Raw genomic sequence first — 24,695 nt, 5'->3', positions numbered from 1 at the left:
ATAGGAGTCAGCACTTTGGGCATCCTTACCAGGTTTCAATAGGAGAACTATAATGGCCTCATTCATGGATTGGGGCAGGGACCCCTGATCATACGCATCTATAAACACTTCTTTCAAAAGAGGTATCAGGCCTTCAGAGTAGCGCCCATATACCTCCGCCGGCAAGCCATCCGAGCCCGGAGACTTGCCAGGAGAGGAAAGCGCCAATGCCTCCAGTAGTTCATCAGTCGTGAGCGGCGCACTCAATTGCGCCACGTCTGCGGCCGATAGACGCGGGAGGTGGCACTGATCCAAAAAGGAGGCAATCTCCTCAGTAGTAGGTGAGACTTTAGAGGAATACACATCAGCATAGAAATCTTTAAATGTGGATAGCACATCCGCATGAGATGAGACCAGTGACCCCGAGACATTAGTTATTGACTCTATGTGTGGCGAGCCCCTTTGTGCTCTCACCATCATAGCCAGCATATGACCTGTGCCCTCCCCGTCCTCGAAGTACTTCTGCTGAAGGAAAAATCTTTTATTCTCCGCCCTGGTCATAGTCACATGCTTAACCATATTCTGAGCCTCATTCCATGCCCTTTCGGTATGCTCAGAGGGGGAGTCTACATAAGCCGACTCAGCCCTCCCAGCCTCCCGAAGCACGAATTGTTCCCAAGACTTCGTCCCCGTTTTAATGGAGTTGATAGACCTAATAAACTGGCCCCTCAAAAAGGCCTTAAGAGCATCCCAAAGGACACCCAGGCCCGTGGAATTCCTGTTAATCCTAACAAAGTTTACTAGTTCAGTATGAATAGGATCAGGGCCTGGGAACAGCGACATCCAGAAGGGATTAAGCCTCCAGCAAGTGCGCTTAGAGATTCCAGACGCCAGTATCTCAATACATAAAGGCGAGTGGTCAGAAACAGTCCTGGCCTCGTACTTTATGGACGAAACCAGGGGAAGCATCTCACTGTTGCCCAGGCCCAGATCAATTCTAGAAAGGCCCCTATGCGAGGCGGAGTGGCAAGAGTAACATCTCTCCTGTGGGTGAGCAAGCCTCCAGACATCTCTTAACCCCAGCTCCTGTAGAAGCCGAGCAAAAGGCGTCTGGCTCCTCCTTGGTGTGGCCGCCCGCGCCCCAGGAGAAAACTTGTCAAGGTCGGCACACAAAAAATTATTAAAGTCCCCCACTACAAGAGCGGGGACACCGGGGTGACGTGACAAGAAGGTGGCCAGGGTCTTAAGAACCTCCGCCGAAAAGGGTGGCGGTATATATATGTTGGCTATAATACATGGTATGCCATTTAGGGAACAATGCAAAAAAATAAAACGACCTCCAGGGTCTATTAGTGAGGAGATAAACGTATACGGTACATTTATGCCAATAAGTGTACTGACCCCTCTGGCATACGATGAAAAAGCAGAGTGGTACTGGTTGCTATACAGCCTAGAGGAAAATGGAGATTCCTGACCTGGTAGAATATGTGTCTCCTGCAGGCACACCACTGAGGAGCCCAGCCGTTTAAGCACATGACCTACTGCCATGCGTTTCACTTTATCTCCCAGCCCTCTAACATTCCAGCTAGTTAACACAATCTGTACTGCCATGTCTTAAGTATAGAATCATCTGCAGCGAACACCACATAAATGCATTTCAAGTCAATAGGCCAGGACCATCTTACAAATAATAAAATAAACACTATTCCATCTCGGTCGGGACAGAACACAAAAAAATAATAGTAGCGAGAGTGACCAGGTGGGGAGGAGAGAATCTCATTTCTAATGTTATGGGGAGCATAAAACACAGGGTGAGGTCTCCCCAATGTCTCAGTCCAGGCGCATTGGGCACAACCTGTGGAAACAAATGTCAAGCAGACTGTATTGTATGCAATAGTTACATGGTCCAGTTGTGTTTCAACTTTAATTAGCATGCTTTTATATTGTACCACGTTTTTTTTTTTGGACAATTTGTAATTTTTTTAATTTTCCTCCTGTGAGGCATTAAGTATTTGATTAAGTGTAGATAAGGATTGTACTTGGCTTTTTAAAGCTGTATTCTCCTTTTCTCTTTCAGAAATTGTAATATTTTTATTACAGACTATACCTTCCAATTTCTTTATTTTAGTATGCATAGACATGCAAGCCGCATACATGCCTGCTAAGGCTAGATTTTTAAGTTTTTTGTTATTTTTGGTTGCTTTTGCTTGTTCTTCCAATACTTTAGTATCACAGGCAAAATCCTTGTTCTCATGTTCATGCGTAAACGTTGCTACAAAACTTTCTAGCCAGGAATCCATTACGAACAGCTAGTATGCACAATTTGTGAGCTGAATTAAATTAATTGTGACCTTCTACTATAAAGTCATTTACAGTAAAGGAGAAAAAGCCGAGAGAAAAAACAACCAAATAAAATATATTCCCCAAAAATACAGTTTAAAAAAAACAATATTTTCAGCTGTCCCTAACACAGTCTTTTTTATTTTTTTATTTTTTTAGATTAGATTGGAAACCTAATTATCCTTAACAAAGCATTGTGCCTATCTTGTCTGAATAGTAGACAAAGGAAACAATAGAAGCCCCCAAGGATCAATTAGGATGAACACCTCTAAGCTATCAATAGCAAAGGTAAATAACGGAGTGTTTACACTGTGTAACACTCAACTCAGTAAAAACTGAACTAACCCAAAAATCAAATATAATAAATAAAAATAAACCAAAAATGCAAGATATCACTTTCAGTATTAAACATCCACTGTTTTGTACTGAATTAACAATAATGAGAATCTTACTACTTGTAAAATTTCCTCATAGAGAAAAAAAATCAAATAAAACTACTCTTTTGTAAATTTGGTTTCAATGTTAGTGGACATACCATCCACTAACAAAACTTGTTGATCTCTTTGAACAACAAAAGTCTAGACACCCTTTTTTTTTTTTTTTTTTAGTGACTTTCTACAGACAACAGAAAACCAGCACGTTTTTGTGTCTTAATCAACAACAAAAAATAAAAGCTAAAACTAATACAAAAAAAAAACAAGAACAAAAAAAAAAAATCTTAACAGCAAAAATTGTGTAATTTGCAAAAAAAAACAATAAACATTTATTTTTTTCCACAAAAAACAATTGACAACTATTTCAGTGTGTCAATATAAATGATAATTAAAACAAAAATGTGTGATCCCTTCCTTATCTCTCCCCATTACATTGACCGGTTATAATGGTACATCCAAGATTTTTTTATCAATTATGATTTTGGGATATTAATGAAACACAAAAAAAAAAATAATCAAATAACCTTAGAAAATATTAACATATATTTTCCCTAGCTAGGATAGGATAAACTGACTCAGTTTGAACTCCTACTAACCTTAAAAAAAATAACTTGTGGGTAAGCTAACTCAGCTTGAATCCCTTAATTAAAAAAAAACTTGGTGTATTATCTCTCCTAATACCCACTAAAAAAAAATATATATATATTTTACTTATCTTTTCCTTAGATATTTGTTATTATTAAATACTTTCAGTCTTGTTCACAAAGTCGTGGTCGCCACTGTTGCTTTTCTATAATATTTGTTATTATATATGTATATTTATGATATATGGTTAAAAATAAGAGAGTTCTGTGACTAGAGTGAAAAGCTTTAACATAACACACATTTATTTAGAGAAAAGATATTAGCTATCTAGCATACTGCATACATTTACAGTTTTAAAGTAAGGGACATAAAAGTTAGTTTCAAATACAAGATAAGCACATCACACTAAAAGTATTAAGAAAACAAATTATGACAAAGTAAATAAGTGCAGGGGAGAAGATAGATTCTGATGTTACCTTGACATCCCGGGCCCGGGAAGCTCTCATCATCTCTCTCCAATTCTATTGATGAGACCCCCTGACTTTATAATCCTGATGTCACTTCTGATTGGCTGAAATAGCCTTTCCTTTTATGGTCACAGCTTCCTTCCACCTTAACTTTGTCCCTGAGGCCCACTCTGATTGGACATTACTATCCTTTCCAAATATGGGCAACATCCTAGTTCTATCTATTAGCTATGTATAGGTTTGAAGTTTAAACTAATTACCTCTAGCTTGTTAGACCTCCTGTCTATTCATGGAAGAGTACAGTCGTTTCCAGGTGACACCATAAAGGGCAAACCTTTCCCACTGTGATTTCTTCCTGACTTGCTTTGTATGTCAAAAGATGTAGTAGATTGGGGTCTTTTCACAGCTACCCTAGGGAGGGGGGGAGGAGCCACACTATGGCGCCAAGGAGTGTGAGGCCGTGAGTCTCGCCGTCTCTCCCTGAGTGGACATGCTATAGCCATTAAGCACAATCAGTATGCCTGACCTGCCTGCCTATTTTTGACCCTCATATGCGGCTGATCTACTTGGCTTGGTATGCACTCTGTATGCCGACACATGTATCTGTTCTTTGGAGGCTACTATTGATACGGCTAGCGTCCTGCTAGTGTCTGCTAGTGTCTGAAGCCACTGTCTTGCCGCCGCCGCCGCTGCTGCTGCTGAGCCGCTACTATCTCTACTACTACCATCACCATTGTTGCTTTAGCCTTACCCTCGGCTACTCCTACGGTTGCTTCCATCACCATTGCTATCCTAGCTATTGCTTAAGCCGTGACTGAGCTGTGCCTAGGATTGGAAAATTGAAACCAGGGAAGTACAAACTGTAATACCCTTGTCCGGCTGCCCGTGCTGTGCCGTGCTGCTTGGTGCTCTGCTATGCCGCTGTCTCCGTTGTTCCGTCCTGGTGGTCCGGTGCTTTGATATCGGACCTCTGGGTCATCTGGATATCCCCGCGTTAGCTGCATACTCCGTGACTCCGTGACCCGTGTCTTCTGTGTACCCCGTGTGTACCCGTCGTGTACCCCGCTTCGGGGACCGGGGTGTGCAGGACGCGTCGAGATCTGTGCCCTCCCATTGGCCGGTCGGAGTATCACATGGTTATGTGAAGGAGGAGCCTTGTCTGCCTGTACTGTGCCTGTACTGTGAGGAGGTGTAAGGAGCAAGGAGACGAGAGCGGATTAGGGCGGGCTGAACTACAAATCTCACAGCGGGGGAAGACAAGGAAAGGAAAGACAAGGAAAGAGGATAAGACTGGGCTGCGGCCGAGGGGTAAGCTGGATAAGAAAATGATATGGAACAAGATATAAGATATAGCTGATTTAAAGTATAAGAGAAAGATTTTTGGAGGACCCTCTAGAAAGCAACTGGATCTATTAGTTATATCTCCTATATCTCCTATGTGCCGCCGAAAGTGGGTACTTAAATGACTATACAAACTGAGTATTGAAAGTGACCATCTGGAGGTTTGGAGTTTTCACCCCCTTTTTTTCTCCCTTTTGGACGCTCGATCCAGCCTTAAAAAAATAGGCAATTACTGTAATCACTGACAATTGGTAACTTAACCACTTCCCTACCGGCCCATAGTAAAATGACGTCCACAAAGAACTTCTGCCGTTCAGAGTGGACGTCATATGACATCCTGGGCTTTCCGGGTGGATATCTGAATGATGCCTGCAGCTAAGAGGCATCATTCAGATATCCTTCTAAACTGCCGGCGATTCTGCACAACGTAAGAACGATCATAGCGGCGGTTCCGCCGCTAGATCGTTCTTACAGGCGGCGGGAGGGGACATCCCCCCCTCCCGCCGCCATCCGGTGCTTCTCCGGGCTCTCCCGTGCCATCGGGGGCCCGGAGAACGAATCGTCCGGCGCTCGCAGGAAGCATAGAGATGACTGGTGACCAGATGGTCACCAGTCATCTCTATGACCGTCGGAGGACCCGGGCGCGATGTGATGACGTCACGCCCGGGTCCCCGTAAGTAAACAAAGCCGCGATTGCGGCTGCTAAGCAACCACAAGCATGAGATCGGTGAATTTTTTTTCACCGATTTCATGCTTTCCAGCCTGGAGGAGAGATGTGGGGTCTTATTGACCCCGCATCTCTCCATAAAGAGTACCTGTCACACACATTCCTATTACAAGGGATGTTTACATTCCTTGTAATAGGAATAAAAGTGATAAAAAAAAAAAAAAATTAAAAAAAAAAGTGTAAAAAAAGAAATAAATATATAAAAAAAAAAAGAAATAAAAATTTATTTTTTTAACGCCCCTGTCCCCGGTAGCTTGCGCGCAGAAGCGAACGCACACGCAAGTCCCGCCGTCATATGTAAACGCTGTTTAAACCACATATGTGAGGTATCGCCGCGTGCGTTAGAGTGCCAGCAACAATTCTAGCACTAGATCTCCTCTGTAAATCTAAACTGGTAACCTGTAAAAAATTTCAAATCGTTGCCTATGGAGATTTTTAAGTACCGAAGTTTGGCGCCATTCCATGAGTGTGCGCAATTTTAAAGCGTGACATGTTAGGTATCTATTTACTCGGTGTAACATCATATTTCATATTTTACAGAAAAATTGGGCTAACTTTACTGTTTTTAATTTTTTTTAATTCATGAAACAATTTTTTTCCCAAAAAAAGGCGTTTGAAAAATTATTGCGCAAATACCGTGCAAGATAAAAGGTTTCAATGACCGTCGTTTTATTCCCTAGGGTGTCTGCTAAAAAAACATATATAATGTTTGGGGGTTCTGCGTAATTTTCTAGCAAAAAAATTATGATTTGTACATGTAGGAGAGAAGTGCCAGAATAGGCCTGGTATGGAAGTGTGTATAACTGCCCGGTATGGAAGAGGTTAAAGTGATCATTTTTTTTTTTTGGGGGGGTAAAAATTGCCATTATTGGATTGTGGGATAGACTAAATATATTGCCCAGGAATTTCGTGGTACATAATCCGCATCTCCCCCCTCTGTCCCCCTTTTTTTTTTTTTTTTGAATGGACATTGAGACTTGAATACGGATGGGATAGAAGTGGAGGGGAGGTGGTTTGTTAAATTTTGCTTCCTTTCCCCCCCCCCTTTTTTTTTTTTTTCCCACTTTTAGTGTGTATGTAATATCGAGGGTATCTAATATCTGTTTAAGAGTAAGAGTACGATTTAAAGTAGAAGGTTGTAAAAAGTATAAGTAGTAAACACCACTTTATTGCCCTCTATCTCCCTCTATTATCCCCCCTTATTAGGAGGAAGTCTTAAAGTGTTAAAGAGTTGTCTAAATACGCAAGGAGAAGCAAAAGATCCAAATTAGAATTAAAACTCAATACCCCAAACAAGCCCTAGTAACCCTAGAAAAGGTAGAAGGATGGGGGGAAGGGGGAGAAGGGGAGGAAAAACAAACCCAATTGACAGTAGCAATTCTATAAAATCGTATCTGGTACCGGAACAATTGGATCAGAGGGGGGATCAAGGAGTAGCAATCTTAGAGGTAATAAATCAGTTAGCAGAAACACAGGGGAAGGATACGTGACAGGAGGACCAGGTTACACCTTATATTTTCTCTCCCTTATGTATGACCAATCACCGAGATTATACAGAGTGATACCTACCCAACAGGAATCTGGAACATTGGTAACTGTCTTTGGTTTTAAGTGACAGCTGGGAGGTAAGCTGACCAGATCACTTGCGGTGTGGGCTGCATGCTTTTGTGGATCTGTTCAGACTGCACATTTCCACCCACTTACATTTGGATTTTATTTTCACTTTCAATCATCCACCCATTCCATTTACTCCACTTGGAAATGTTTTGTATCTACTTGGATTAATCCGGGACTTTTCCTATTATTTTACATTTTCTTTTTTATGTATATATTTGGCTTTTCACTGAAGAATTTCCACTATAGACTTTTAACACAGTCCAGTTAGGACTGCACCTAGAGACTGCCACGTAGGTCCCTTCTATTTTTTGTCTGTATAGTTTTTCACCTCCCAGGTCCACAATACCCCACCCTTTCCCCTCCCCCCCCTCCCCTCCCCCCCAACACTAGTGTAATTCACAGCGCAGACATATATACACCCTTTTCAAATAAATCAGTTAGCAGAAACACAGGGGAAGGATACGGATATAGGAGAAGGGGGAATACAACATGACCCACTACAAAAAAAAATGGAGAAAGATATAGATAAGCTTCAGGCGCTTCCGACAAAGCAGGATATGGTGGAAATGATGGCCCACCTAGAGGGTATGATTAAAAGAGAACTGAGTGCTACTCGAACGGATATACAAAATGTTTTACATAGAGTGGAAGAATCAGAAGCCCACCTAGATGAACACAAAGATGCGATTCTAGAGCTAAGGGAAATAATCGATTTGGATTGGGTTGAAATGAGAAATATCAGGTATAAATTAGAGGATCAAGAGAATCGGAATAGACGTAACAATTTGAGGATACGTGGTCTGCCGGAATCAGTGGATAATAGTAAGCTAGAGACCACGATCCTCGAATTGTTCAATAAAATTTTAAAGAGAGAAGCAACAGCACCGATTAGTTTTGAAAGAGTACACAGAGTCCAAAGAATAACTAACCCACCAACAGGTATAGCAAGAGATGTAATAGCAAGATTTCTGGATTTTAAGGTGAAACAGGAAGTTGTACAGGGACTGAGAGGATCAGAACCGGTGAAATATGAGTGCAGAGATCCTGGTATTTACAGACTTGTCACAAGAGACCCTGGCTCGCAGGAGGGCATTAAAGCCCCTGGTGAAACTACTACAGGAGAAAAAAATTATTTACCGATGGGGATTTCCAGCTTGTTTAACGGTAAATAACCAGGGGATTTCAGCCATACTGCGATTTCCAGAAGACCTAAAAAGTTTTTTGTGATAAACTGGACATACCAGTACCACAAATAGAAAATTGGGAAAGGAAAGCCCCAGAGTGGAAAAAATTAAGAGATCAGCCGTGGGTGAGGGTCTAGAGTTCTATCTATCCTTCAAGTATTTAAGTTAGGGGGAAAAATAAAGGATTAAACATGAATGGATGGGAGTCTTTGGCGGGTGGGGGAGGGAGTAAGGGAGTGTCCTCTTGGGGAGGGTATGGCGGGATGGCTTATGCCCTGCCGGTCTCCGTGGACCATTCCCGTAGTGGGGATGAGGACACGGCGACCGGCAGGCCATATTGAGACCCCTAGGAGCCAACCCCAACCAGTTGGACGCCTGTTCTTGGCGATAGCTGGATGGGGTACGACATTGATATTCAATGTAGGGGGGAGGGGGGAGGGAGGGGATATTGGGAAGAAGGAATGGGTAGTTTAGTAATGTCTGTTTTTATGTTGTCAGTCGATTGGGTCAACATGGATAAAAATAAAAGAGTTAACTCCTCCTTTGAAACTGAGAAATGACTCCCTTAAAAATAGTAAGTTATAATGTCAGAGGTCTAAATAACCCTAGTAAACGACATCAAATATTGCAAGAATTAAAAAGCTGGACAGCGAATGTCGTTTTTTTGCAAGAAACCCACTTTAAACACTCCACCAAGGTAGGACTGAATACTATTGGTTTCCCAGTATGGATACATGGTTACTCCTCGGACAAGAGATTTAGGGGAGTGGCCATAGGTTTTGATAGGAACACCCCATTTACTTTAAAAGCAATTGAGTCCGATCCAGAGGGGAGATTTTTATTTGTAAAAGGTTATTTATTCAATAAGGAATATACGCTGGTGAACATTTATTGCCCTAACGTTCATCCTAGTTTATTTTTGAGAAATGTATTGAAAAGGTTAGAGAATTTTAGGGAGGGAAAACTGATCATGGCGGGGGACTTAAACTTTGTGTTCGATCCATGCTTGGATACCCAACCCATCTCTCTTCGATCAGAGGGTAAACATCTAAGGTCAGTTAAGCAAAAACTATATCAGCAGCACCTGGTAGATGCCTGGAGAGTCCTGTACCCGAAAGGGAAGGACTTTACATACTTCTCCCAGGTGCATTCTTCCTATTCAAGAATAGATTATATTTTTTTAGACCATTTGTTATTAGAGGGATTGAAAAAGGCAGAGGTGAAGTCGATCACCCTCTCTGATCATGCACCGGTCATAATCAGCCTAGAGCTGGAAGATGTACCGGAAAGGCAAGGATCTTGGAGGCTGGACGAAACACTTTTGGACAATCAGAGTATAGCAGAGGATTTGGGAAAGGAATTGAATTTCTTTTTTGTAGAGAACAACATAGAGAACATTGCACCATCTCTTTTATGGGAAGCACACAAGGTCTTTATGAGGGGGAGATTGATTGCAGAGGGAGCAAAGAGGAAAAAAATTTGGACAGCACAAAAACAACAACTATTGCAGGATATTCAGGAGTTAGAACAGAAACATAAAAGAATAAATGATAAAGATGTATTGATTAAGCTGCTGGAAAAAAGGGAAGCCCTGAGAGATATGTTACAATTAGAGACTAAACGTATTTTTAATAAAATGGCTAAAAAACAGTATAAATGGGGCAATAAACCGGGGAAAATGCTGGCAGGACAGATTAAACCCAGGAGAAAACCAAATTATATAGCTAAGATTAAAAACAAATTGGGGGAAATTAAACATTCCACTAGAGATATCAATAGGATTTTTATGGAATATTATCAACAACTATATAAAGTAAATGATGTACAGGATCCAGGGGATATCCAAGATAGAAAAGATAAAATAAACAAATATTTAAAGGGAATTAAGTTACCAGAGATAACTGAGGATGACTCAAAAGGATTAGATAAAAATATTACTAGAGAAGAAATAGAACTGGCTATAAAAAACAGCAGATTGGGAAAAAGCCCCGGCCCTGATGGTTACACATCTTTATATTATAGGAAATTTGTTGATATCCTGTGCCCATATTTTCACCGATATATGAATTCAATAGGGGAAGGACAGAAAATACGGGGAGAAGCCCTTGGTGCCTTTATATCCCTCTTAGCAAAAGATGGAAAAGACCCCACAATGTGTTCTAGTTTTAGGCCAATATCTTTAATCAACGAAGATATGAAAATTTACGCGAGGATACTGGCCGAAAGACTAAAACCCTTCATGCCAGATCTCATAGAGGAAGATCAATCAGGCTTTGTACCAGGCAGAGAGACTCGAGACAATATCTTAAAAACTGTTCTGTTAATACACGAAGCCAAAAAAAGCAGAAGACCAGCCTTGTTTCTATCAATAGATGCCGAGAAGGCCTTTGATAGACTAGACTGGGACTTTATGCTACAGACATTAAAAAAATACGGTTTAGGCCCACAAATGATTAAATGGATAGGGGCCTTATATTCCATTCCAACGGCGCAAATTCAAGTTAATGGGACCCTATCCGAAAGCTTTAGGCTTTTTAATGGGACGCGACAGGGCTGCCCATTGTCCCCCCTGCTCTTTGTGTTGTCCTTGGAACCACTTCTGACTTCGATAAGAACTAATCAAGAGATTCAAGGTATAGAGGTGGGGGGACAAGAATTCAAAATATCGGCTTTTGCGGATGATATCATAGTATATCTAAGAAATCCTATACAAACTCTCCCAAAAACCTTGGAGGAAGTGGGAAAATACAGCTTAGTATCAAATCTAAAAGTGAATATGGATAAGACAGAAATCTTGAATATTTCGGTACCAACAAATCACAGTAGGGACCTTCAGAGAATGTACCCATTCAAGTGGAAGACAAAGGGGTTAAAGTATCTAGGGGTGTTCCTATCAAAATCAAATACAGATTTATATCAAGATAATTATATATCCCTGCTGAATAATATTAATAGTGAACTTAAAGGATACCCTGCCCATAGACTATCATGGTTCGGGCGAATAAATGTAGTCAAAATGATGATCCTCCCAAGGGCTCTATATATTTTTCAGAGTTTACCAATAGATATCCCTGGGACCTTTTTTAAAACATTACGATCAGTAATACAGAGATTTGTATGGAATAACAAAAAAAATCGTATTGCTTTTCGGGTACTAACTAAGACTAAAGAAAGGGGGGGGGTCTTTTTCCCCGATTTTGAAAAATATTACGAGGCAGCGATTTTGAGGCGAGCTGTAGATTGGGCATATGCTTCCCAGGGGAAAAAAATAAAAAAATGGGTAGAATTGGAAGAAAAAACCTCTAAAGTAGTGTTGGGGCAGATCCTCTGGATTCCAAGGCAGTTTAGAGGGTTGACGGAACCAATGGCACCAATTACTTCAGTAGTATTTAATACCTGGGATAAACTAGACAAAGGCTCACAGTTACAACAAAATAGTCCCTTAATGCCCCTAACAGGAAACAACTACTTTCCTCCGGGGAAGGACAACAAACTATATCTAAAATGGACTAAAGCACCTTATTTGAGATTGAAGGATGTAATGAAGGGAAATGTCCTTTGCTCACTAAATGAACTCCGTGAAATGTATGGGCCCTCCCCTTGGGAGGTCTGGAGATATAAACAACTGCAACATTTCGTGGGTTCTCTTCCTAGACCACTCCGGGGGATTGGTGAATTAAATGTATGGGAAAAATTAGTGGACCAAATGAACACAGGGGGTTACGGAATTTCAACCATCTATAAGCTTCTGATAACACAACTAGAAGTTGGAGCTATGTGCCCAACAAGAAGCTGGGAAAGGGAATTAAACCAAATATTACCAGAAATTATGAGAAATAAAGTTATAGATTATGTACATTCAACATCAATAAATACCCGGATAAAAGAAATTAATTTTAAATTATTAGTTAAGTGGTATTATGTTCCAGCAAAACTACACAAGATAAACCCCCAGGTCTCACCCTTGTGTTGGAGGGAGTGTGGGAACCCATGCCCATATCTGGTGGCAGTGCCCTAAAATCCAACAATATTGGAAACAAATATTAGAATTAATAAAAGAGATCAGTGAAATAGAGATTATTTTGGAGCCCTGGCAGTGTTTGTTCCATGCAACAACCATGCCCAGGAAAAAATATAAAACATCAATCGTGCCTATTTTACTAAACATAACAAAATTACTGATTCCGAAAAAATGGAAGGAAAAACAGGCTCCGTCAATACAAGAATGGTTAAGGGAAGTAGAAAAAATTAGAAATATGGAGGAAGACCAGTACTGGGAAATAAACCAGAGAGAAGCAGGGATCTGGAAAGGTTGGGTGGACTTTAAGCAATCCCAGCCCTATCAAGATCTTCTGTGCAGGGAAGATAGGATGTAGGTATGCCTGAGGGTTTAGTACCTCTGGAGAGAGAAGGTGGTCACCCCTTAAAGGGTTATTTCTCTTTTTTCTTGCCCTCCCTCCCCCTCCCCCCCCTTTTTTTTTTTTGTTCATTTTTTTTACAGAGATTTAATAACGAATCAAATAATGATTTGACACTGAATAGGAAAAGAAGTGGGCATGGTGGGGTCACAGGGTTTTTTTTATTTTTTTATTTTTTGTGTTAATAAATTTTTGTTAATCCCCCCTAAGAGGAGGAGAAAGGAAGAGAAAATGAAAATAAATGGATTTAGTCACTGGGAATAAATATAAAGGTTAACACATAAAGATATGTTGATAGGTATCACGAAAGGGAGAAGAGGATAGAGATACACGCAGTATTTAATTCCTCCCCCCCCTTTTTTTTTTTTTTTTTTTTTGCACGAGTGGATTTGGAGGGGAGAATTGTTATTTAATTTTTCCCCCTTAAGGAAGAGAAAATGAAAATAAATTGATTTAGTCACCGGGAATAAATATAGAGTTAAACACATAAAGATATTTTGGTAGGTATCACGTAAGGGGGAAGAGGATAAAGATACATGAAGTGTTTTATTCCCTCCCCCTCCCCCCCCCCCCCCCCCCCTTTTTTTTTTTTTGTTCTTTTTTTTTTTTTCCTCTCCTTTCCTTTATTTGGAGGGTGATGGAGGGTAAGCATAAGAGAAGAAGGAGGATAAAGGAGAGGGAGAGAGATAAAAAGGTGTAGGATAGACCCAAATCGAGAATGTTGTCATTAATGTTGTTTTGTATATTTAAGTTATGTTGAGTGTATTTAAAGGTGAATTTTTGGTATACGTTTAATACAAATGTAATATAATGTGAATTGTGTATGTTTTAAAAAAAATTTTTGAAATAAAAACAAATAGAAACATAAAAGATGTAGTAGATTGGTCGTCTCCGGCCATCTTCTCACAAAGCAATCATGCATATCAAATACGGAGAGTGCTAATTAGATATATTCAATCCCTAACTGTCAGCCTATTTAAAGTATCAGAACTTCTCCCCCACCACACATATACTGTTATCGTAATATATATTTATACCTATGTACAATTATGGCGATTAGACATTAACAATTCACCCAGGGCAACAACTTACTATAAGCCTACGTGTAGGTAGAAACTTTAAATTTAAGTTTACTACCACTTTAACATAATTCAGACTTTAAAATTAAAACTCATGTTGGGACTGCACAATCCAGCACATCATCTCTTATGCTATATCAAACTGCAAAAAATACAACATTGTTGATGGGACTTTGAAGGTGCTGCTATCGTTTTCTAACACAAACAAGTATATAAAATCTTTGAACTTTGTATTTTAGTTACGTAAAACTGATCTTTTGAGCCTTTCAAAAACCTTATTTGTAAGCCTCCACAAATAATTGGAGGCTTACAAGTAAAGGCTTGCCAAAAATAAGTGTCTCCTTGGAAGATGTCCTTTTTATTCCTGTTCTAGTTATAACTATAAATATGAGCTCATGCCTTACTTTCAATCCAGGGGCAATGGCCACTAGAAAAAATAGAAAAGATAATCGCCATAGTGGTGACGTAGACAATAATATAAACCTGAAAGAGGTTGTAATCCTTTCTAACTCTGAGAAAAATGAAAAAAGAAAAATGGTAATAGATGGAGCTAACTTATGTTAAAATATATTGAGTATTAATAATATACTATAGATAGATAAATCTATAGGCTATCTTCTGTAATTGTTGTATATTGTATCTACTTTGACTTACTGCATTGAGGTGCCATTTTAAATGAAGAGCTCTGCAATGTACTAGTACATGTAAAGGGCATTAATTTGCATTGGAGACATTTGCACATAACCACAATGCAAAAGCTTGATTCATCTCTAAAACACATTCAGACATAGGGAAAATAGAGAGAATTTAATTTTTTATTTCTTCACAAAAGTTTTTCAAAAAATGTCCCACAAAAACAATCTTTAGAAAATCTTAACATGGTTTCCTTGTCAAAAAACAGGATTTTGTTGTTCTGTATTTTCAGGCTTTATTCTTATTCTTCTAAAAAAAGTTTTTATTTTTTAAACATTATGGGACTAAAACAAATATTATCTATGTGTTTTCTCTTCTGAATGAATAGTCTTTTAACCACTTCCTTACTGGGCACTTAAACCCCTTCCTGACCAGAGGACTTTTTGCGATTCGGCACTGCGTCGCTTTAACTGACAATTGCGCAGTCGTGCGATGTGGCTTCCAAACAAAATTAACGTCCTTTTTTCCCCACAAATAGAGCTTTCTTTTGGTGGTATTTGATCACCTTTGCGTTTTTTATTTTTTGCGCTATAAACAAAAATAGAGCGACAATTTTGAAAAAAAAAATATATTTTTACTTGTTGCTATAATAAATAGCTCAATTTTTTTTTTTACGTTTTTTTTATCCTCAGTCTAGGCCGATACGTATTCTACATATTTTTAGTAAAAAAAAAAAAAAAATCGCAATAAGCGACTGGTTTGCGCAAAAGTTATAGCGCCTACAAAATAAGGGACAGAATTATTATTATTATTTTTTTTTTTTTACTAGAAATGGCGGCGATCTGCGATTATTATTGGGACTGCGACGTTATGGCGGACACATCGGACACTTTTGACACATTTTTGGCGCCATTCACATTTATACTGCAATCAGTGCTATAAATATGCACTAATTACTGTATAAATTTTTTTTTACTAGAAATGGCGGCGATCTGCGATTTTTATTGGGACTGCAACGTTATGGCGTACACATCGGACACTTTTGACACATTTTTGGCGCCATTCACATTTATACTGCAATCAGTGCTATAAATATGCACTAATTACTGTATAAATTTTTTTTTTTACTAGAAATGGCGGCGATCTGCGATTTTTATTGGGACTGCGACGTTATGGCGGACACATTGGACACTTTTGACACATTTTTGGCGCCATTCACATTTATACTGCAATAAGTGCTATAAATATGCACTAATTACTGTATAAATGTGACTGGCAGGGAAGGGGTTAACACTAGGGGGTGAGGAAGGGGTTAAATGTGTATCCTGGGTGTGTTCTAACTGTGGGGGAAGGGGGGTGACTGGGGGGGGTGACCGATCTGTGTCTCTATGTACAAGAGACACAGATCCGTCTCCTCTCTCCCCTGACAGCACCGCTGTCTGCGAGAGCCGGGAATGAGAGATGATCTCATATGTAAACATATGAGATCGTCTCTCATTGGCCGCACAGATCGCCTAGGAAACGGCCGCTCCGATTGGCCGTTCACGGCGATCTGTGACTGGCTGTGTCCAAGGGACACGGCCAGCACAGCAGTTCCCCGCTGCGCGCTCGGGAGCGCGCGCGGGGAACGCGAAAAGGGGCGGCCGTAAAAACACATCCTCCCAGAGAAGTAGAGCCACCCTGCGGCCGTACAAAGTCGTACGGCCGTCGGGAAGTGGTTAATACAGACACTTTATTCAGCTGAGGAGCATAAGAAAAATATACATGTTTGTAATAAGAGGTAAAATGTATGGATTTCAGAGAATACTAAAGGGAATTAGCACTCTTTGTAACATTTATTTGCTAATTCCTTCTAACAACCCCTTCAATTGTTAAATTGTTTCTCTTGTTAAAAAAGCAATGTCTATTTTCGGTGTTTCCTCAGCTCCATTTAGTGACCAAAATGTGGTATTTTATTTCTGCCATAATAAAAGAAGCATTCATTGAGAAGAGAAAACAAACTTAAGAAAACGAGCAATTCCAAAACTCACACAGAATGAACATACAGATTGAGATGGTGTATGGCGTTGTGAATTGTTGTTAATAAATCAACTCTTTTATGTCATTTAATAGTAGAATTTATTTTTCTTTTCAATAGGAGAACAGGAAACAACAAAAGCCCCATCTGTAGAAGGTATGTATGTGCAAAAAAAAGTGTATTTTGGCATTGGACAAGGACAATTAAACTTTCATCAATCTTCTACATGGCCAGGGTCCAATATAACTAAGCAGGGAACAAACTATTTGTTGGAATTTAATACTTTTAGCATTCAAAAGTAAATTAAATGTGCAGTGATGTCATCAACTAGAGCCTATTTGAATATCTTTCAAATGGCACATGTTTAGGATATATTAACCGTACCTAAAGGTAAGACTTACTATAAGCCTACCTGTAGGTAGAAACTTTAAATTTAAGTTTACTACCACTTTAACATAATTCAGATTTTAAAATTAAAACTCATGTTGGGACTGCACAATCCAGCACATCATCTCTTATGCTATATCAAACTGCAAAAAATACAACATTGTTGATGGGACTTTGAAGGTGCTGCTATCGTTTTCTAACACAAACAAGTATATAAAATCTTTGAACTTTGTATTTTAGTTACGTAAAACTGATCTTTTGAGCCTTTCAAAAACCTTATTTGTAAGCCTCCACAAATAATTGGAGGCTTACAAGTAAAGGCTTGCCAAAAATAAGTGTCTCCTTGGAAGATGTCCTTTTTATTCCTGTTCTAGTTATAACTATAAATATGAGCTCATGCCTTACTTTCAATCCAGGGGCAATGGCCACTAGAAAAAATAGAAAAGATAATCGCCATAGTGGTGACGTAGACAATAATATAAACCTGAAAGAGGTTGTAATCCTTTCTAACTCTGAGAAAAATTAAAAAAGAAAAATGGTAATAGATGGAGCTAACTTATGTTAAAATATATTGAGTATTAATAATATACTATAGATAGATAAATCTATAGGCTATCTTCTGTAATTGTTGTGTATTGTATCTACTTTGACTTACTGCATTGCGTTGCCATTTTAAATGAAGAGCTCTGCAATGTACTAGTACATGTAAAGGGCATTAATTTGCATTGGAGACATTTGCACATAACCACAATGCAAAAGCTTGATTCATCTCTAAAACACATTCAGACATAGGGAAAATAGAGAGAATTTAATTTTTTATTTCTTCACAAAAGTTTTTCAAAAAATGTCCCACAAAAACAATCTTTAGAAAATCTTAACATGGTTTCCTTGTCAAAAAACAGGATTTTGTTGTTCTGTATTTTCAGGCTTTATTCTTATTCTTCTAAAAAAAGTTTTTATTTTTTAAACATTATGGGACTAAAACAAATATTATCTATGTGTTTTCTCTTCTGAATGAATAGTATTTTAATACAGACACTTTATTCAGCTGAGGAGCATAAGAAAAATATACATGTTTGTAATAAGAGGTAAAATGTATGGATTTCAGAGAATACTAAAGGGAATTAGCACTCTTTGTAACATTTATTTGCTAATTCCTTCTAACAACCCCTTCAATTGTTAAATTGTTTCTCTTGTTAAAAAAGCAATGTCTATTTTCGGTGTTTCCTCAGCTCCATTTAGTGACCAAAATGTGGTATTTTATTTCTGCCATAATAAAAGAAGCATTCATTGAGAAGAGAAAACAAACTTAAGAAAACGAGCAATTCCGAAACTCACACAGAATGAACATACAGATTGAGATGGTGTATGGCGTTGTGAATTTTTGTTAATAAATCAACTCTTTTATGTCATTTAATAGTAGAATTTTTTTTTCTTTTCAATAGGAGTAAAGGAAACAACAAAAGCCCCATCTGTAGAAGGTATTTATGTGCAAAAAAAAGTGTATTTTGGCATTGGACAAGGACAATTAAACTTTCATCAATCTTCTACATGGCCAGGGTCCAATATAACTAAGCAGGGAACAAACTATTTGTTGGAATTTAATACTTTTAGCATTCAAAAGTAAATTAAATGTGCAGTGATGTCATCAACTAGAGCCTATTTGAATATCTTTCAAATGGCACATGTTTAGGATATATTAACCGTACCTAAAGGTAAGACTTACTATAAGCCTACCTGTAGGTAGAAACTTTAAATTTAAGTTTACTACCACTTTAACATAATTCAGATTTTAAAATTAAAACTCATGTTGGGACTGCACAATCCAGCACATCATCTCTTATGCTATATCAAACTGCAAAAAATACAACATTGTTGATGGGACTTTGAAGGTGCTGCTATCGTTTTCTAACACAAACAAGTATATAAAATCTTTGAACTTTGTATTTTAGTTACGTAAAACTGATCTTTTGAGCCTTTCAAAAACCTTATTTGTAAGCCTCCACAAATAATTGGAGGCTTACAAGTAAAGGCTTGCCAAAATAAGTGTCTCCTTGGAAGATGTCCTTTTTATTCCTGTTCTAGTTATAACTATAAATATGAGCTCATGCCTTACTTTCAATCCAGGGGCAATGGCCACTAGAAAAAATAGAAAAGATAATCGCCATAGTGGTGACGTAGACAATAATATAAACCTGAAAGAGGTTGTAATCCTTTCTAACTCTGAGAAAAATTAAAAAAGAAAAATGGTAATAGATGGAGCTAACTTATGTTAAAATATATTGAGTATTAATAATATACTATAGATAGATAAATCTATAGGCTATCTTATGTAATTGTTGTGTATTGTATCTACTTTGACTTACTGCATTGAGGTGCCATTTTAAATGAAGAGCTCTGCAATGTACTAGTACATGTAAAGGGCATTAATTTGCATTGGAGACATGAGCACATAACCACAATGCAAAAGCTTGATTCATCTCTAAAACACATTCAGACATAGGGAAAATAGAGAGAATTTAATTTTTTATTTCTTCACAAAAGTTTTTCAAAAAATGTCCCACAAAAACAATCTTTAGAAAATCTTAACATGGTTTCCTTGTCAAAAAACAGGATTTTGTTGTTCTGTATTTTCAGGCTTTATTCTTATTCTTCTAAAAAAAGTTTTTATTTTTTAAACATTATGGGACTAAAACAAATATTATCTATGTGTTTTCTCTTCTGAATGAATAGTCTTTTAATACAGACACTTTATTCAGCTGAGGAGCATAAGAAAAATATACATGTTTGTAATAAGAGGTAAAATGTATGGATTTCAGAGAATACTAAAGGGAATTAGCACTCTTTGTAACATTTATTTGCTAATTCCTTCTAACAACCCCTTCAATTGTTAAATTGTTTCTCTTGTTAAAAAAGCAATGTCTATTTTCGGTGTTTCCTCAGCTCCATTTAGTGACCAAAATGTGGTATTTTATTTCTGCCATAATAAAATAAACATTCATTGAGAAGAGAAAACAAACTTAAGAAAACGAGCAATTCCAAAACTCACACAGAATGAACATACAGATTGAGATGGTGTATGGCGTTGTGAATTGTTGTTAATAAATCAACTCTTTTATGTCATTTAATAGTAGAATTTCTTTTTCTTTTCAATAGGAGAACAGGAAACAACAAAAGCCCCATCTGTAGAAGGTATTTATGTGCAAAAAAAAGTGTATTTTGGCATTGGACAAGGACAATTAAACTTTCATCAATCTTCTACATTGCCAGGGTCCAATATAACTAAGCAGGGAACAAACTATTTGTTGGAATTTAATACTTTTAGCATTCTAAAGTAAATTAAATGTGCAGTGATGTCATCAACTAGAGCCTATTTGAATATCTTTCAAATGGCACATGTTTAGGATATATTAACCGTACCTAAAGGTAAGACTTACTATAAGCCTACGTGTAGGTAGAAACTTTAAATTTAAGTTTACTACCACTTTAACATAATTCAGATTTTAAAATTAAAACTCATGTTGGGACTGCACAATCCAGCACATCATCTCTTATGCTATATCAAACTGCAAAAAATACAACATTGTTGATGGGACTTTGAAGGCGCTGCTATCGTTTTCTAACACAAACAAGTATATAAAATCTTTGAACTTTGTATTTTAGTTACGTAAAACTGATCTTTTGAGCCTTTCAAAAACCTTATTTGTAAGCCTCCACAAATAATTGGAGGCTTACAAGTAAAGGCTTGCCAAAATAAGTGTCTCCTTGGAAGATGTCCTTTTTATTCCTGTTCTAGTTATAACTATAAATATGAGCTCATGCCTTACTTTCAATCCAGGGGCAATGGCCACTAGAAAAAATAGAAAAGATAATCGCCATAGTGGTGACGTAGACAATAATATAAACCTGAAAGAGGTTGTAATCCTTTCTAACTCTGAGAAAAATTTAAAAAGAAAAATGGTAATAGATGGAGCTAACTTATGTTAAAATATATTGAGTATTAATAATATACTATAGATAGATAAATCTATAGGCTATCTTCTGTAATTGTTGTGTATTGTATCTACTTTGACTTACTGCATTGCGGTGCCATTTTAAATGAAGAGCTCTGCAATGTACTAGTACATGTAAAGGGCATTAATTTGCATTGGAGACATTTGCACATAACCACAATGCAAAAGCTTGATTCATCTCTAAAACACATTCAGGCCCCATACACACGATAGAATTTATCCGCAGATACGGTTCAGCGGACCGTATCCGCGGATAAATCCTCTCTAAGATTTCAGAGGATTTCAATGCGATGGCGTGTACACACCATCGCATTGAAATCCGCGCTGAAATCCTCTGCCGATGACGTGTCGCGCCGTCGCCGCTATTATGACGCGGCGACGGGCGCGACACTGTCATATAAGGAATTCCACGCATGCGTCTATTCATTACGGCGCGTGCGGGGAATCCCTTTGGACGGATGGATCCGGTAAGTCTGTACAGACGAGCGGATCCATCCGTTGGAATGGATTCCAGCAGATGGATTTGTTGAGCATGTCAGCAAATATCCATCTGCTGGAAATCCATCCCAGGGGAGATTTATCTGCGGATAAATATCCGACGGAGTGTACACACCATAGGATCTATCCGCAGAAACCCGTTTGCACGGATTTATCTGCGGATAGATTCTATGGTGTGTATGGGGCCTCAGACATAGGGAAAATAGAGAGAATTTAATTTTTTATTTCTTCACAAAAGTTTTTCAAAAAATGTCCCACAAAAACAATCTTTAGAAAATCTTAACATGGTTTCCTTGTCAAAAAACAGGATTTTGTTGTTCTGTATTTTCAGGCTTTATTCTTATTCTTCTAAAAAAAGTTTTTATTTTTTAAACATTATGGGACTAAAACAAATATTATCTATGTGTTTTCTCTTCTGAATGAATAGTCTTTTAATACAGACACTTTATTCAGCTGAGGAGCATAAGAAAAATATACATGTTTGTAATAAGAGGTAAAATGTATGGATTTCAGAGAATACTAAAGGGAATTAGCACTCTTTGTAACATTTATTTGCTAATTCCTTCTAACAACCCCTTCAATTGTTAAATTGTTTCTCTTGTTAAAAAAGCAATGTCTATTTTCGGTGTTTCCTCAGCTCCATTTAGTGATCAAAATGTGGTATTTTATTTCTGCCATAATAAAAGAAGCATTCATTGAGAAGAGAAAACAAACTTAAGAAAACGAGCAATTCCAAAACTCACACAGAATGAACATACAGATTGAGATGGTGTATGGCGTTGTGAATTGTTGTTAATAAATCAACTCTTTTATGTCATTTAATAGTAGAATTTTTTTTTCTTTTCAATAGGAGTAAAGGAAACAACAAAAGCCCCATCTGTAGAAGGTATTTATGTGCAAAAAAAGTGTATTTTGGCATTGGACAAGGACAATTAAACTTTCATCAATCTTCTACATTGCCAGGGTCCAATATAACTAAGCAGGGAACAAACTATTTGTTGGAATTTAATACTTTTAGCATTCAAAAGTAAATTAAATGTGCAGTGATGTCATCAACTAGAGCCTATTTGAATATCTTTCAAATGGCACATGTTTAGGATATATTAACCGTACCTAAAGGTAAGACTTACTATAAGCCTACGTGTAGGTAGAAACTTTAAATTTAAGTTTACTACCACTTTAACATAATTCAGATTTTATAATTAAAACTCATGTTGGGACTGCACAATCCAGCACATCATCTCTTATGCTATATCAAACTGCAAAAAATACAACATTGTTGATGGGACTTTGAAGGTGCTGCTATCGTTTTCTAACACAAACAAGTATATAAAATCTTTGAACTTTGTATTTTAGTTACGTAAAACTGATCTTTTGAGCCTTTCAAAAACCTTATTTGTAAGCCTCCACAAATAATTGGAGGCTTACAAGTAAAGGCTTGCCAAAATAAGTGTCTCCTTGGAAGATGTCCTTTTTATTCCTGTTCTAGTTATAACTATAAATATGAGCTCATGCCTTACTTTCAATCCAGGGGCAATGGCCACTAGAAAAAATAGAAAAGATAATCGCCATAGTGGTGACGTAGACAATAATATAAACCTGAAAGAGGTTGTAATCCTTTCTAACTCTGAGAAAAATTTAAAAAGAAAAATGGTAATAGATGGAGCTAACTTATGTTAAAATATATTGAGTATTAATAATATACTATAGATAGATAAATCTATAGGCTATCTTCTGTAATTGTTGTGTATTGTATCTACTTTGACTTACTGCATTGAGTTGCCATTTTAAATGAAGAGCTCTGCAATGTACTAGTACATGTAAAGGGCATTAATTTGCATTGGAGACATGTGCACATAACCACAATGCAAAAGCTTGATTCATCCCTAAAACACATTCAGACATAGGGAAAATAGAGCCAATATAAGTTTTTTATTTCTTCACAAAAGTTTTTCAAAAAATGTCCCACAAAAACAATCTTTAGAAAATCTTAACATGGTTCCCTTGTCAAAAAACAGGATTTTGTTGTTCTGTATTTTCAGGCTTTATTCTTATTCTTCTAAAAAAAGTTTTTATTTTTTAAACATTATGGGACTAAAACAAATATTATCTATGTGTTTTCTCTTCTGAATGAATAGTCTTTTAATACAGACACTTTATTCAGCTGAGGAGCATAAGAAAAATATACATGTTTGTAATATGAGGTAAAATGTATGGATTTCAGAGAATACTAAAGGGAATTAGCACTCTTGGTAACATTTATTTGCTAATTCCTTCTAACAACCCCTTCAATTGTTAAATTGTTTCTCTTGTTAAAAAAGCAATGTCTATTTTCGGTGTTTCCTCAGCTCCATTTAGTGACCAAAATGTGGTATTTTATTTCTGCCATAATAAAAGAAGCATTCATTGAGAAGAGAAAACAAACTTAAGAAAACGAGCAATTCCGAAACTCACACAGAATGAACATACAGATTGAGATGGTGTATGGCGTTGTGAATTTTTGTTAATAAATCATCTCTTTTATGTCATTTAATAGTAGAATTTTTTTTTCTTTTCAATAGGAGTAAAGGAAACAACAAAAGCCCCATCTGTAGAAGGTATTTATGTGCAAAAAAAAGTGTATTTTGGCATTGGACAAGGACAATTAAACTTTCATCAATCTTCTACATTGCCAGGGTCCAATATAACTAAGCAGGGAACAAACTATTTGTTGGAATTTAATACTTTTAGCATTCAAAAGTAAATTAAATGTGCAGTGATGTCATCAACTAGAGCCTATTTGAATATCTTTCAAATGGCACATGTTTAGGATATATTAACCGTACCTAAAGGTAAGACTTACTATAAGCCTACGTGTAGGTAGAAACTTTAAATTTAAGTTTACTACCACTTTAACATAATTCAGATTTTAAAATTAAAACTCATGTTGGGACTGCTCAATCCAGCACATCATCTCTTATGCTATATCAAACTGCA

General features: G+C 37.4%; 1 protein-coding gene across 50 annotated transcripts in view; it reads left to right on the top strand.

Moving 5' to 3' along the window:
* The window catches only part of LOC120931788 (mucin-19-like), a 584,870-nt gene that overhangs the window by 424,393 nt on the left and 135,782 nt on the right, over nucleotides 1-24,695 (top strand). For 6 of the 50 annotated variants that reach the window (XM_040343590.1, XM_040343583.1, XM_040343581.1 and 3 more), the window contains one exon: nucleotides 18,654-18,689. The exons of the other annotated variants lie outside the window; for them this stretch is intronic. In XM_040343590.1, coding sequence (XP_040199524.1) covers nucleotides 18,654-18,689 — 36 coding nt within the window. The remainder of the gene's footprint in view (nucleotides 1-18,653; nucleotides 18,690-24,695) is intronic. 50 annotated transcript variants of the gene reach the window in all.

This window comes from Rana temporaria, chromosome 3, assembly GCF_905171775.1.
Source record: "Rana temporaria chromosome 3, aRanTem1.1, whole genome shotgun sequence".
NCBI lineage: Eukaryota > Metazoa > Chordata > Amphibia > Anura > Ranidae > Rana > Rana temporaria.
This window is presented reverse-complemented; position numbering and strand designations above follow the sequence as displayed.